At 50.2% G+C, this 14,613-nt stretch overlaps 1 protein-coding gene across 4 annotated transcripts in view; it reads right to left on the reverse strand.

The window, feature by feature from the left end:
- RCL1 (RNA terminal phosphate cyclase like 1) overlaps positions 1-14,613 on the reverse strand; it is a 64,528-nt gene that overhangs the window by 1,488 nt on the left and 48,427 nt on the right. For all 4 annotated transcript variants that reach the window (XM_082694315.1, XM_082694317.1, XM_082694318.1 and 1 more), the window contains 2 exons: positions 14,137-14,293; positions 9,373-9,476 (listed from right to left, as the gene is read on the reverse strand). In XM_082694315.1, the coding sequence (XP_082550441.1) occupies positions 9,373-9,476; positions 14,137-14,293 (261 nt within the window). The remainder of the gene's footprint in view (positions 1-9,372; positions 9,477-14,136; positions 14,294-14,613) is intronic.

Genomic DNA, 14,613 nt, shown 5'->3' on the forward strand with positions numbered 1-14,613 from the left:
GGAGTTTCATAGGGCTGTTTCTTGTCATCTCCTTTAAGACAGAATGATGGCCGGGGAGCCGGGCTCAGTGCGTTAAGCCTCTACCTTCGGCTCGGGTCATGATCCCAGGGTCCTGGGATCGAGCCTCACATCGGGCTCTCTGCTCAGCAGGGAGCCTGCCTCCTCCTCCTCCTCTCTCTCTCTGCCTGCCTCTCTGCCTACTTGTGATCTGTCTGTCAAATAAATAAAAATCTTAAAAAAAGAAAAGAAAAAAGACAGAATGATGGCCTCATCTCAACAGTACCTTGGGAACAGCAATTCCATGGAAAGGCCATGGAACAGGGAAGCAGGCTTCTACCGGTCTGCCCTAGCAGATGCAGCATCCTCCCAGCTGGCCTGACCATAAGACTCACCTGGAGGGTTCATTAAACACACAAGTTCCCGAAGGTTCTACTCAACTAACAACTGGTAGGGAGCAAGGGCCCACGTAGTAGAGCCTGGAAGCTCTACAACGACGTCAGCCCTTCGCCAACACGAAGTCGGCCCTTCCCCACCCCTTACAAGCCTTGTCTCCCTAATGCACAAGGGCCAGAAATCTCTGCTTAACAAGGACCCTGGTGATTTTTTTTTTTTTTAAAGATTTTATTTATTTATTTGACAGAAAAAGAGAAAGTGAACAAAAGCAGGTAGAGTGACAGAGGGAGAAGTAGGCAGGTAGCCTAATGCGGGGCTCCTTCCCAGGATCCCAGGATCATGACCTGAGCTGAAGGCAGATGCTTCACTGACGGAGCCAACCAGGTGCCCCTCCCTGGTGATTCTTAATCAGGCAGGTTTGGGGACACCGGTTTAGTTAAGAAGATATGGTCTGCATCTCAGTGATGAAGTATCCAGCAACCATGTGTCCTATGGCCTCCTGACGGAACCATCCAAACTCCTGAGCCGAGCCAGGTGGCTCTAACCCTGCCTGCACATGGAATTACCTGAGAAGCTTCCAAAGTACTGACTCTAGACATAAAGACCAACGGGAAAGAGTTGAGAGTCAAGAAATAAACCCACACATTTATGGTGAACTGATTTTCAAAAGGGATACGAAGATAATTCAAAGGTGAAATAATAGTGTTTTCAACAAATGCTGCTGGGACAGCCCCGCATGCAGAAAGATGAAGGTGGGCCCCTTCCTCACATCATACACAAAAATTAACTCAAGATGGATTTAGGGCCTCAATTTAACAGCTAACACATCAAACTCACAGAAGAGAACACAGGAGAAAATCCTCATGATCTTGAGCTGGGCACTGGTTTCTTTCTTTCTTTTTTTTTTTAAGATTTTATTTATTTATTTGACACACAGAGATCACAGGTAGGCAGAGAGGCAGGCAGAGAGAGAAGAAAGCAGGCTCCCTGCTAAGCAGAGAGCCCAATGTGGGGCTCGATCCCAGGACCCTGGTATCATGACCTGAGCCGAAGGCAGAGGCTTTAACCCACTGAGCCACCCAGGCGCCCCAGACACTGGTTTCTTACATACAACACCAAAAGCAGAGTGATAAAAGTAAAAACATAAATTGCACTTGATCAAAATTAAAATCTTATTTTTTTTTAAGATTTTATTTATTTATTTGACAGAGAGAGACACAGTGAGAGAGGGAATGCAAGCTAGGGGAGTGGGAGAGGGAGAAGCAGGCTTCCAGCAGAGCAGGGAGCCTGATGCTGGGCTCCATCCCAGCACCCTGGGACCATGACCTGAGCTGAAGGTAAACACTTAATGACTGAGCCACCCAGGCATCCCTTTCAAAATTAAAATCTTTTGTGCATCCAAGGACATTATCAAGAAAGTAAAAAGACAATTCCCAGGATGGAAAAAAATAGTATTTGCAAATCAAATACTATTTCCAGGATGGAAAAAAATAGTATTTGCAAATCAAATCTGATAAGGGTCTGGTATTGAGAATATAAAGAAATCTTACAACCCAAATAATCCAAGATGGGCAAAGGATCTGAAGAGACATTTCTCCAAAGACATACAAATAGCTAATAAGCACGTGAAAAGATGCTCAACATTGTTAGTCGTTTTAGGGAAATGAAAACCAAAACGACCAGAAGATCCTATTTCACACCCCACAGGATGGCCACAATCAAACAGAGAGCCCTCCCGTGTCTGGGTGAGGATGTGAAGCAGTCAGTCGCCTCGGCACTGCTGGCTGGAATATTAATCCGGCGTGGCCCTGTGGACAACCGTCCGGCCATCAAGTCTTCAGTAAGGACTTCCCACATGATCCAGTGACCCCCCTTGCAGATACAACCACAGAGAAGTGGAACACACCCACACAAGAGCTTGACACGAATGCTGGCGATAGCATTATTCGTAACAGCCAAAACAGAAGGAACAACCCAAATGCCCGTCAACTGATGAATGGATGAACAAGAGGTGGGGTGTCTCTACAAGGGAGTATTATTTGGCCTTGAAAAGGAGCACAGTCCGGACACATGTCCCAGCATGGATGAACTCTGAAAACATCGTGCTCAAAGAAGCCAGTCACGAAAGACCACATATTGTATGAAATGGCCAGAGCAGGCAAACAACAGAGGCAAAAAGCAGATTAGTGGTTGCCCAGGGCTTGGGGGGAGCAGGAAGGATGGGGAACAACCGTGAATGGGCGAAGAGTTTCTTTCTGCGGTGGTAAACACGTTCTAAAATTAGGGCTGTTCTGAAACTGTGGTTATGGTTACACAACTTTGGGAGTATATAGAAAGCCACTGAATTGTACACTTTAATTTTTTTTAGGATTTACTGATTTGTTTTAGAGAGAGAGCACACACGGACACGTGCACGCACCTGTGGGGGAGGGGCAGAGGAAGACAATCTTGAGCAGACTCCCCGCTAAGCGGGGAGCCCAATGTGGTGCTCAATCTCATGACCCTGAGATCACGACCTGAGCTAAAACCATGAGTCAGACACTTAACTCACTGAGCCATCTAGGCACCCCTGAACTGTACACTTTAAATGGGTAAACTGTGTGGTAGGTGAATTATATCTCAGTATAGCTGTTCAAGGAGCACCTGGGTGGCTCAGTTGGTTAAGCGACTGCTTTTGGCTCAGGTCACGATCCTGGAATCCCAGGATCAAGTCCTGTATCGGGCTCCCTGCTCAGCAGGGGAGTCTGCTTCTCCCTCTGACCCTCACCCCCATGCTCTCTCTCTCTCTCTCACTCATTCTCTATCTCAAATAAATAAAACCTTAAAAAAAAAAAAAAAAGGCAGCTCAAAAAAAATACAGCTGTTCAAAAAAAAAAAAAAACAATATTCATGAAATTCAGAAGTATTAGCCCAGTACTAGGCCCGGCTAACAGCCTCACACAGTATATATCCAAGTGAGCACAAACCCTACTGTGGTGAATTTCGCACTCCTCCTGTCTGTCTGTCCTTCAGTCTACAAACGAGGGAAAGGGGGTGGGACAACGACCGGCACCTCAGGGACTAAGAGAAGAAACAGTTAAGTGCGCTGGGAAGCAGTTCCCGCGCGTGCGGCAAGTCCCTTGCTTCTCTGCTCTCTCTTCACCCCCATCTTTAAAGTAACCTCCCGTTTGGCAACTCTCCTACGAAAGCCTCCTCCAGCAGGCTCTCTGGTTTCCATGGTATGCCTGGCTCCACTCGTGGTGTCTAATTAATGCTTCTGCAGAGCTGTGTCGCCAGTGCCCGCTGAGCCTCTGGTAAAGCGGCCCCAGGGCACAGCCCGCGTCTGTGGCACCCTACCGGCTGCGTGAGGCCCGGAAGGGGGCTCGAGTGCCACGGCTGCCTTTGCCAGGCGGCGTCCTCGCGCTCAGCTTGAAGGGAAGCCCGGTTCTCCCCTGCGGGTGTCCCCGTCCTCCTCACCAACTGAAATGGCCAGTTTCTTGCTCTCTGTCCCGGCCCCACCACGCCCCCCACCCTGTCCCAGGAGAGAAAACAAACACATCGAACCCACAGATAAACACTCGACATCTGCAGGCAGAAGGCAAACAGCGGCAGCCAACTCACCACTTGTCTGTGTTCCGAGGAGCGCACGGCCTGTTCGGTTGCAGCCTGAGCCCCTGCACCGGCCCAGTGCGCCCTCGGCTCCCACCGCCTCCCCAGCCTGCGGTGCGGTGAATCGCTGCACGGTGCTGGAAAACCCAGACACCCTCGGCAGCGGGCAGGACCCCCGAGGGGCCTCTGCGTGCCCCTGAGCTGCTGGTACAGGCCGGGGAAACACAGGCCAACATATTTGCAGCCTCAGGTGTTTGTAGCAAAAGCAAAGTCGGGTCCACGTCCTACAAGATGTTCCGCCAGCCCCTCTGCCTGTCTGAGGAGGCCTGCAGGAAGGGGCCGCGGGGAGGCTTCAGAATGGCTTCCCCAGAAGCCGAGAAATAACCAGATGGTGTTAAATCCTAACCATCTCCTGCGGGAATTTAGCAAGTCACGTCCGTAGCTCTATGCGGTATGGCTGTGCCTCCCGGGGCAGGACACCCCCCCTCCCCTCTCTCCCCAGCAACACCCGGCAGACTCACACCTCTTGGACACAAGCAGACTCACACCCTTGGACACCTCTTGGGCCACACACAAGAGGGGCTGTGGCCCGCTGACAGCAGCTCGGCCGCTCAGTGAGGCACTGGGACCACCTGCAGTGTGTACCGGGCGGCTCTGCAGACCCACCGTTTTAGACAACTGGAATTCTCTCTACACGACTCCTTGTGTGAAGGTTTTGAACTCCTGACTTAGACAACTGTACAGCGGGCTTTTTGGTTGTTGCTCAGGAAAAAGTGAAGATTTATTTTCAGGAAAAAACAAAACCAAAAACAATAATACTTTTGTAGAAAAATGCTTTCCTATGAAAGCCTTTAGTCCATCTGACAAATACGTTTCAGAGACTACTGGTGCACAGAGATCATTTTTCCTGTGTATTTTCAAAGGGTGGTTTCCCACCACCTCTGTTGGTCAACAGGTAAAGTCCACTGGGCTCACGGGCACCTGCCCGTTGAACCCCAAGTGCCTGCGACTTGCCACGCGGCCCACCCCACCCCTTAAACACCAACCCCCCTCCCCAGGTCACCCTTCTGAAGACTGACACGGCGGGGGTGCCAGGATCCTGAGAGAGGCCTCTCTGTGGCAGCTCCACAGACACAAAACCTGACAGAGTCCTGCCTCCTGCATCACCAAGTCACTTAGATATTAGGGTTACCTGCTTCTCAGGCCTAAGGTGTTGCTCTGGAAGTTGAGGGGAAAATTTCAGGGGTAGGAAGAGGATCTGTTCAATGGGACCCCACAGTCATGACAGACCAGCTTTTAAAAATATACACAGGTGGTGCTTTTTCTGCCCAACCGTGGCTTTCCCGAAACCTGTTGACCTCTATTCCAAGAACAAATGTTCAGAGCGAGTTCTCCGCCAAACACGGCGACCTCACATCTCCCCCAGCCCAACTCTCTGCTTCCTGCCACCTTTACAACTGAATTTAACTACTTCACTCTTTTCATCTGAAAAGTAAGGATATCCCTGGTTTTCCCCCTTGCCAAATACATTCTGGGGTACAAAGAGCATAAGAGAAGGGACGGGGCTTTGCAGGACTTCCTGCACTCCCCAGAGGTAAGGTCCAGCAGGCCGCACAGCCTGCAGAGAGCAGCTAAGCAAATGAGCCCAGACCGCCGGGGGCTCCCTCATTTGGTCTCCCGCAGCCGCGGGGCAGACTGGGGGAGCCGACGGCCCCAGTCAGCCGGTGTGAACAAGGACACTGGGCTCTCTCTCCCCAGCACTTCACAAGCAGAGGAAAGAGGTCATTTATTAAAGCGAGGGGGGGGAAAACAAAGTGGCCTGGTTTATTTTAGACTTCTAACTAAAGATAGAAGGAGATCGTTTTACAGCAGAATTTGAAGCGAGGTCTCTGACAAGATGCAGCAGGGAGGTGCCTGGGGCCCAGCGATGTGGACGGAATCCCACTCTTACACAAGAGCACAGTGCGTCAGGGAAGCAGGGACTCTGGACGAGGCTGTCTGGGTCAGAACCCCACTGATCCGTGCGTCCCAGGGCACAGGACTTGACCTCTCCAGCCTCAACCCCCTCACCTGGAAAACGGGAGCGCGAGTTCCTTCCTGCCTTTATAGCCCTCACAGGGTCGATATGGGTCATGAAAACTGCACGAGTTCGTATTTTTAAAGCACCTAAACATCTGGACAACAGTACACACTGTAAGTGTTCATTAAATAAACCGAGCCTGCAGAATTCTTGGGAATCACATACACACACACACAAAATGTGCAGTGTGTTTAGTAACATAACTGCAGGAGGCTTGTCACAATGAATACAGATTTAGAGGGAGCTGAGCAATTTACAGTGACTTCAGGTCCGAGAACACCCGAAACAAGTTTGCTAGGCCTCCTGGTGTCCACAGTGACCTTACCAGGAGGCTGGACTTCCCAGGCTGAGGGGACGCCCAGGCACAGACCTCGGCTCCTGGCATCAACTGAGCTCCGTGAGGTCCACTGCACGGCTGGGAGTGCTTTGTGCTCGACCTCTTTCGAGCCTCCCTGTATCTCCTCCACCAACCCATGACTTCAGGACCATCACCGTCTCTACTGAAGAGACAGAAGCTCAGGGTGCGCAGGGCCTGGTCCACACTGTGTCCCGAGCTCTGGGGCAGAGCCGCCCCTGAAACCCAGAGGACTGGATGCGTACACACAAGCAGAATGCAGCACGCTCTGGGACCGCAGCCTCTAGCTGTGAGCAATTTCCCCAAGAGCTAATTAAGATGCTCATTAGTATTTATTCTTCTTGTTCACCCTGCCTTTAAATAAAGTGTAAATCCTTCCCTGAACTCTGAAGTTAAGCTTTTTGAAGGGAAGGCAGAACCACTTTCACCAACTATAACAATCTAAAACTCAATAAATTCAACAAAAAGAGAGTATACACATACTAGCATGCCATTTAATATTATTTTATTCTACTGAAAAAAAAAAAATTCTCTGACCTTCCTGAAGAACTTCACAGAGATAGACTTACTTTCTCAAGGAACACAGAAAACCACCAACAGCAATCTCCTGAAATTAAACAGAGAGAGGAGGAAAGAAGGGAAGAACATAGAGACCCTTATTTTCCGGAAGGATCTGAAAGCAACACTGCATGGGGAAAAAAAAAATCTTTAATCCCAGTACTCTGTAAACAGATATTGGAAAAGCTATTTATAACACTCAAAATGTGCCAAGTGCCAGAATACACTTCTTTAAACCAAGGTTCTGGTTTTTGTCGGAAATCAGGTTTCAGAAAATAAATTTTTATGACTTTAACGGCTCATTAAAGTAAGCGTGACAGTTTGAACTCCAAAGCTCCTGAATCTGATTGCAATCAACTGCTCCCCCCAAGTATGACTGTCCTGATTATGGATTCTGTCCCTTTTCACCCTTAACTGTTCACAAATCCTACGTCAACTTCGCTTCCCAGGTCCCTCAATGACATATACTTCCTCCTGCCTTTGCCTCTTCATCACTTGGGGCCACTGGAGCCTTCCACGACGACAAAGGAAAGAGGGTCCCAATGAGATCCAGCTTCAAAAATAAACTCCCTGGCCCCCACCCTTGTGCTAGTTTACCAAAAAGAAGGTAGGCTGTCCCCTCCCTCACACGAAGCCTGGGAGGCCGGTGATCCAGAGGATCAATGTCCTGTAAAGCCCAGCCCCAAGCCTCAAAACACATAATTTTGCAATGTGTCCTACTCTTCTAAAGCTCCAGTCAGAGCAGACCACTTTGTTTTCCCAAGACATATTATAATTTAGGCCAGGTCTCTGGAGGCAGGACACTGTGATGAATGCTTGGTGTGGAGGCAGTCAAGGACCCAGAAACTTTTAAAAATGTTCAGTTACATCTTGACCATCTCCACAGGGGCGGCTGACTTGAAAAGGTTACAAGGCCTTGGAGCCAAACTGGGGAAAAAAAAATTATCTCCTAAAGCAAAAATGAAAAAAAAAAAAAAGTCAAGGAAAAATAAAAATACACATTCCATTTTTCACATAATGTTCTGCCAAACCCCATGCCCCACGACCACACAGGTTTCTAGACACAGCCTCACGCTGTCGAGCAGTCAGGCCCTCGGAGGCCCCAGAGCAGAGGCTGGGAAGCCACCGCCACGAGAGCCACTAACCAGCTAAAGAGGCCGCGGCGGGCCCAGACTATCGGCCACAGCCCGCAAACTCTCCACAGGAAGCCAGTCTCTGCACTCAGGGTGCTGTGCTCCCAGCCTTGGCCTCCCTCTCTAACTGCCCAAGTTACAAAGTCTATCTTAGCAGAGTTGACTCCTGGTGCCATTTACTCAATTTCCCGTCTCCCGTGCTGTGAAATACTTTACACGAGCTATCAGGAGACAGTGTGGTCCTCACCACTCTCCTGCTTATCAGCCTTCCCCCTCTGTTAACAGACTGTACTCTCTTCCAGTTCCTTGTTCCAAAACAATATCCCACCACCAATCCAAAAAAAAAAAAAAAAACGCCTCCATTAGACTGTCCCCCAGTCCCCTGGTCTCCCAGCCGTGGCGGGGCGCGCCCCTCTCCCAAGGTGATGGCACCACCATTCTTCAGTTATCACAGTACTGTACCTTTCAGATAGACAGCATCGGTACCATGATAACCGAAAAAGGACAGTTCAGTCTCAGATCTACCTGACGCTCTCCGCCTACACAAGGTCCACCCAGCAAACTCCCACCCACAGATGACCACGTAAGGGTGTTAGGTAGATACGCACGCACGCACATACACGCAGAGGTCAGTGCTCAGAGGCTGTTGCTATCAATGGGAAATGCTGCTTCTACTCGGCTGTGTATCATTTAAGTCTAGTTTATCACTAGGTCGGAGCTGCTCTTTTCACAGAATGCTTGCTCCCATGCCTCAGCGGTCAACTTCGGACAACACCTTGACCTCAAACTCACCTCTCTAATTTCCCCGCTGGTCCAGCAGCAGGACCATGAACTTTGCCTCCTCTTTCATCTTTCCAGCCAGCTCACACCCTCTCATGTCGGACAAAAAGACAGTCCTCTTTGTCACAGTGAAGGAAAAGGGGGATTTAAAAAACTAACAACAAAATCCAACCTAGAACAGAACCAGGAGTTTACCTCCAAAATGGAAACAAAATCTAAAGCATACACAGGAGAACTGCCCAGAATTTGTCACGTAACAGATGACATGAGAATGACAATGACAGACGGGAATGGTGAAGCTACAAGAAAGAACGGAAGCAAAATCCTTGCTGAACACCAGGTTTAGGGTGACAGCCTCCGACTCTCTAACTATCAGGACAAGCAGGTGTTCACAGAGACTAGCTGTGTGAGGCCCAACACCTGGGTCGTTCTGAGCACCTGAAGTTTAAAGCGGACAGCGCGGTGAGGCTGGGGGAACCACTCACGTGTAGGGAGAGAGCGGTCCGAGGAGGACTTTGGAGACATCCTGCTGTCCAAGGGTCATAAGCAGCAGAGCGAGGCTCTGATTGGTCGAGTCCACACATCCACCCTGTAAACACAAACACTTGAAAGATTAATTGTTGTACCAACCAGAAAATGGAAAAGCCAACAAAACAGAGGGAAGGAACTAACTGCAGGGCCCAGAGCATCAGGACCACAGAAACGCAGACTACAAAGTTCAAGCGGAAATAAAACAGGGCCGGTCCTTTAGCAGTAACCCTTATACCAACTAGCGTTAGGGCATGAAAGGAACCGCTTAATAAAAACACCGGTAATCACGGAGCCCATGCGTTTACTGAGCTGTATCCAGTGAAAAATGAGACGTTGTCTTTGTAAGGAAAGCAGTGGCAGGACATACAAGCAGAACCATGTAATCGGCCCTAGGCAATGTACAGTTCACTACCCAGGGCTACGTGAATGCTGCCTCTCTTTATATGACCAGTCCTGGAGCTGATTTGGCATGAACGGACCATCACCTTCCAGGGGTCTCACCAACGCACACATTCTGTTACACTCAGAAACTGCTGGCCTGTTCCAGGAGCTTCTCATCTCTCTCCCCGTGCGCTTTAACGCTGGAGAACTGCCACGCTCAGCCCCTCTGTGCGTACTGTTTGGCTATGCATTACTGCCCCCACCTCCCCTTCCTTTTCCTTCATATCAGAACACGACTGCTTTGATTGCCTTTCTTCTTTCGTTCCTGAATTTCTCCACCGCTTCTGCCATTTTGCTTCCACCGATGCATGCGTTATGGCTGTTGGCATTTGTGCCCTTCAAAGTGTCTTTATTTCTCATCACCCTTCCAGGGAGAACTTGATGGAAAACAATTCAAACATCGTGCACAGCGAAAGCAGGATGACCCCGGGTCTTCATGTATTTTGGAAGCATCACGGTGAGACACCCTGTTTCCGGACTGTGAGCGAACAGGTAGCCCCCCATTGCTGCTTCTGTGGCCATGCCTCGGTCCTTTGGGGTGCGTGCGAGGTAGAGAATAAGTCAGTGCTCAGGTGCAGACACCCCTTCTCTGCTGTTGGGACTTCATTTGTGACAATGGAGTCAGAAAATGAGGGGGTTTACGCTACTGCCAGCCTTTATGAAAACCCACTGCTCCTCCCAAACTCCCGGAGATACTGCAGGACAATATTTATCTCATTTAGCAAATCTTAAGAAGAGTTACAGCTTATATATCTCCACCCTGACCCACGGAGAAGAGGAGGCTCCACAACACTAAGCCTGCCTTACACAACGTGCTTCCTTCCTCTCCTAACCGCCTAAAATCAAACCGCTCGCCTCCGTCTCTCCTTCTTATCACTGGGGGCTTTTCTAGCATCCTCGCTGCTTTCTCGTTTGTGCTGGGCCAGTACGTCAGTGCCATCGATCTGTTGGGGTCCGTGTACAGGCTCCACAGAGGGAGCAGCGGAGGCACCGCCAAGGCACTGGGTGCAGTCTCTGTTCTAAGTGGCTTGGCTCTTACTGCGAAGATGAGACAGGAGCAGGCACAGAGACAATTCGGGAAGAACCAGCACGACACGGTCGTTGGGGGACATGGGCCCTGGGGCTGCCAAGGCGGCAGGAGCAGCCGGTCATTCAGCTGGCACCAGAGGGAGACTCTGGGGATGGTGGCCTGAGGGGTCCCCAGAGGGAAGGGCAGGAGGACGGGGGACACAGGGCCCAGGGCCAGCAAGGAGCAGCCAGGGCTCGTCGAAAACTGGCCGCATGCTGTGTGTGGAGGAGACGGATGAGAAACTGTCGGGAGAGGCATGACAGACTGAGGCAGGCGTCTTCTAACCGGGCCACGGGGTTTGCCTTTGTCTTGGGGAAGTGAGAAGCAGGAGGTCTCTGAGCAGAGATCAGTGTCTCGGGGAGATCAGAACGGAAGAGATGTCCGAGAGGAGGGGGGGAGGGAGGAGCAGCAGATGGGGCAGCAGCAGACGGGGCAGCAGCAGACGGGGCAGCAGCAGACGGGGCAGCAGCAGACGGGGCAGCAGCAGACGGGGCAGCAGCAGACGGGGCAGCAGCAGACGGGGCAGCAGCAGACGGGGCAGCAGCAGACGGGGCAGCAGCAGACGGCTGAGAAAGGCAGCTGGAGAGAAGCTGCCGCAGAATCCAGGGGGCTCGGTAACCGGGGAGACGCCGATGGAACGAGGGGTCAGAGAAGACGACGAACACTTTGATAAAAAATAAGCCCTACCCTCAGAGGGACGGATCTTTATTACTCATTTAAACCGTGTCACATCGCACACCTAGGAAAAACGATTCACAGGGCCGCCTGGGGGGCTCAGTCGGTTGCGCATCTGACTCTATTTCAGCTCAGGTCGTGAGCTCAGGGTCGTGAGATCCAGCCCCACATGCGGGCTCCGTGCCCAGCAGGGGTCTGCTTGTCCCTCCCTCCCTCTCCCAGCCCTGCTTGCACACGCACTCGCTCTCTAATAAACAAAAGCTTAAAAATAATTACTCATAAAAGCATAAAGCATTTTCATCCTTTTACAACTTAAAGATCATAGACATACAAAGGATGTTTTCTTAGTGATTAAAAACAAAGGCAGAAAAGCTGGTCCAGGCACAAGAAAATGGTATAAAACAGAACTTAACTGGAGTGTAAACAAAAATAAAACAACCTAATCCAGACTGCATGTTTTCTCTCTTGGGGATTGATGGGCCGTGGCTGCACTTTCACCCGGAGGCTTTTCATCCCCTCTTTACAGGGAGACCAAACTTGCACACTCCAGCTGTGCCCGTGGACTCCCACGGGGCTGTTCTGTGACGCAATGCTCCCAATGCCCCCAGGTCCGCTGGAAAGAGATAGAAGCACCCCCCAGTCAGGGAGAGGGCCTGCCAGCCACCACAGGACCTAGGAAGGGACACCTGCACACGTCAACAGGGACTGAGGGGTGCGCGTAAAACACGCAATCTTTCCTCATACAAACCTAGATGACTAACTTCCTGAACTGAGCAACGGGCAGCACGAGCTCTTGATCATTTACTCCCAGCTTCCGGTTACTGCCCGTCTTTCAAAAATCACCGAGTTTAGTACCATCAGGCTGACTGAGCACCCAAAGAGCTGAGGCCAGACAGGAGTGCACGCCTCTGACACGGTGGATTCTTCCTCGCTAGTTCCCAGTTGAACGGGGAGTACAGCGGCTGAGGCACTCCGAGGAAGACACACCTACAGGTTCTCTGTCTTCATCTTTTTTTTTTTAATTTTTTATTTTTTATAAACATATATTTTTATTCTCTGTCTTCATCTTAATGAGAGGGACGTGAAATAAAGCCACTTAGGACCTGCAAATCCCAAGTAACTTGAAAACAGTTCATTCGTAGTTGTTCCACCTTGAGACCAATCACAGGTTTTCAAGAATGCTGACTTGGACCAGGCGAGTAGACTGTTTACAAGCTGTCTTCCCCAGTACGGCCCGTCCAGGGATCCCATGACCCAGCCATCATCCTACCACAGTGATCAATGACAGTGGCAAAAGAAAGTGAATGAAAAAAAAAAAAATCACCACTGTACCCACCTTACTGGTTTATTTCACTGGGCTCCCATGTGATTTTTGTTGCCTTCACCAGGGCAAAACTTCCCTGGGGGACTCCAAGAAGGACCCACAGAATGGTCTATTAACCCAAAATACACACAGAGACAAACGTGGAGATGAAAGGCTCTTGAGCTAGACAGAAAACAAATACCGTACACCATCCAGTAGCAAACCACCCAGAGGACAGCTCTCACCGGTACTCAGTTCGAGAACATGGGGCTGCATCTACACGGCAGAGAAGTGAACATCCCACAAAGCCTAAACTGGATTCTGCATGCCAAGGGCAAAGTTTCAGCTTCCAGATGTGGAGCCAAAGCAAAAGACAGTGCAGAATAACAGAAACCTTGGAGCCGCATCCGTGACGCTCATCTCCCCAAGCTTATGGACCTTAAAGAGTATTTTCAGGAAGCTTCCTCTTCTTTTCCCCAGCCATCATTTTACTTCCCTTCCAATTTCTTCCTTGCTTCTTTTAGGCCAGCTCAACTGCCTTTAGGACACAGTAAGCATATGTGTGCGCACACACATGCTGCTTGCACGGACCAACAGAGAAAAGACCCTGGCAACTGGAAGATCAGGCTGGTCTAGGCAGGTCTGAGCCATTTCCCACAGCAGAGCTGCAGAAGCAAAATGGCAAGTGGTGAAGTCCTGTCTCTTACTGCTTTCAGATCTTCCCAAGACTCTACCGTGTGCCAATGCAGGACTGCCTTCCCCAGATGTTGTTCACTGCTCCAGAGCACATTGCAAAACCTAGCCTAGCGATAAGCTTTTCTACTTGAACTGTCACATACAAATCCAGATTTCTGGCTTCTCTTGGAAAAATTTGGAAACAGTGAGACTCCACTCCCCCACTGCAGGATCTTGGGGAGCTGAGAGATGGTGCCTCTGCTGGTCAGGGCAGTGTGTGATCTTTAACAGGCCAATCACCACCAAACCGGCTTCATTTTTTTACCCTCTCTCTCTTGTATGACTTACCTGCCCGTTGTCTGTATCTCTCTGCTCTCGGACTAGCTTACCTAATCCACTCAAGCAGTTAACGCTAAACCGCCAAATGGGAAGGAACAAATTAACTACTTGGCTTAAGCCCTTGGAAGGGAAGAAAGTTGCTAAGGGATAAAAGTGAGAGACAGTGACTACTTCCTGATGGCTTCGCTCCCAAAGCTGCAGAGGCTGAGTACATACCCTATAGATCTCCTCGAGCAGCAGCTTGGCACAGTTCCTGCCGAGGTCCTCTGGAAGCACTGCCGCGCCCTGGCCCTGGGGATTGGAGGCCAGTTCAGCACTGAGGAAGGTGCCATTGGTGGTCTCGGCAACCAGTGACAACCCAAAGCCTGGAGACCTGGGGATTCAAAGGCACACACATGAGCAGGGTTCATAAAGCGGGGTCGGGGGGTAGGGGGTGTTCACATTCACCAGCAAAAGGAAGAGAAGACAAGTATCTTTTTGATGGCATTCTGTTTGGCCACACCAAGCCTTCTTAGAGTTCCTACTAGCTTCTACTAGAAAACAGAAATGACTGAGTGAGAGAACCAAAGACTGAACCAAAGACTGAGCAAGTCTGCACGGCTCTTCCCCTCAGCCCTGCCTTCCTTCCCCCAATTCCTGGAAAGGTCCTACTGTGTGAGTTTGGAATGATCAACATATAAAGTAACATTAACA

The sequence above is a fragment of the Mustela nivalis genome (genome assembly GCF_964662115.1).
Source record: "Mustela nivalis genome assembly, chromosome: 13".
In the NCBI taxonomy this organism is placed as follows: Eukaryota; Metazoa; Chordata; class Mammalia; order Carnivora; family Mustelidae; genus Mustela; species Mustela nivalis.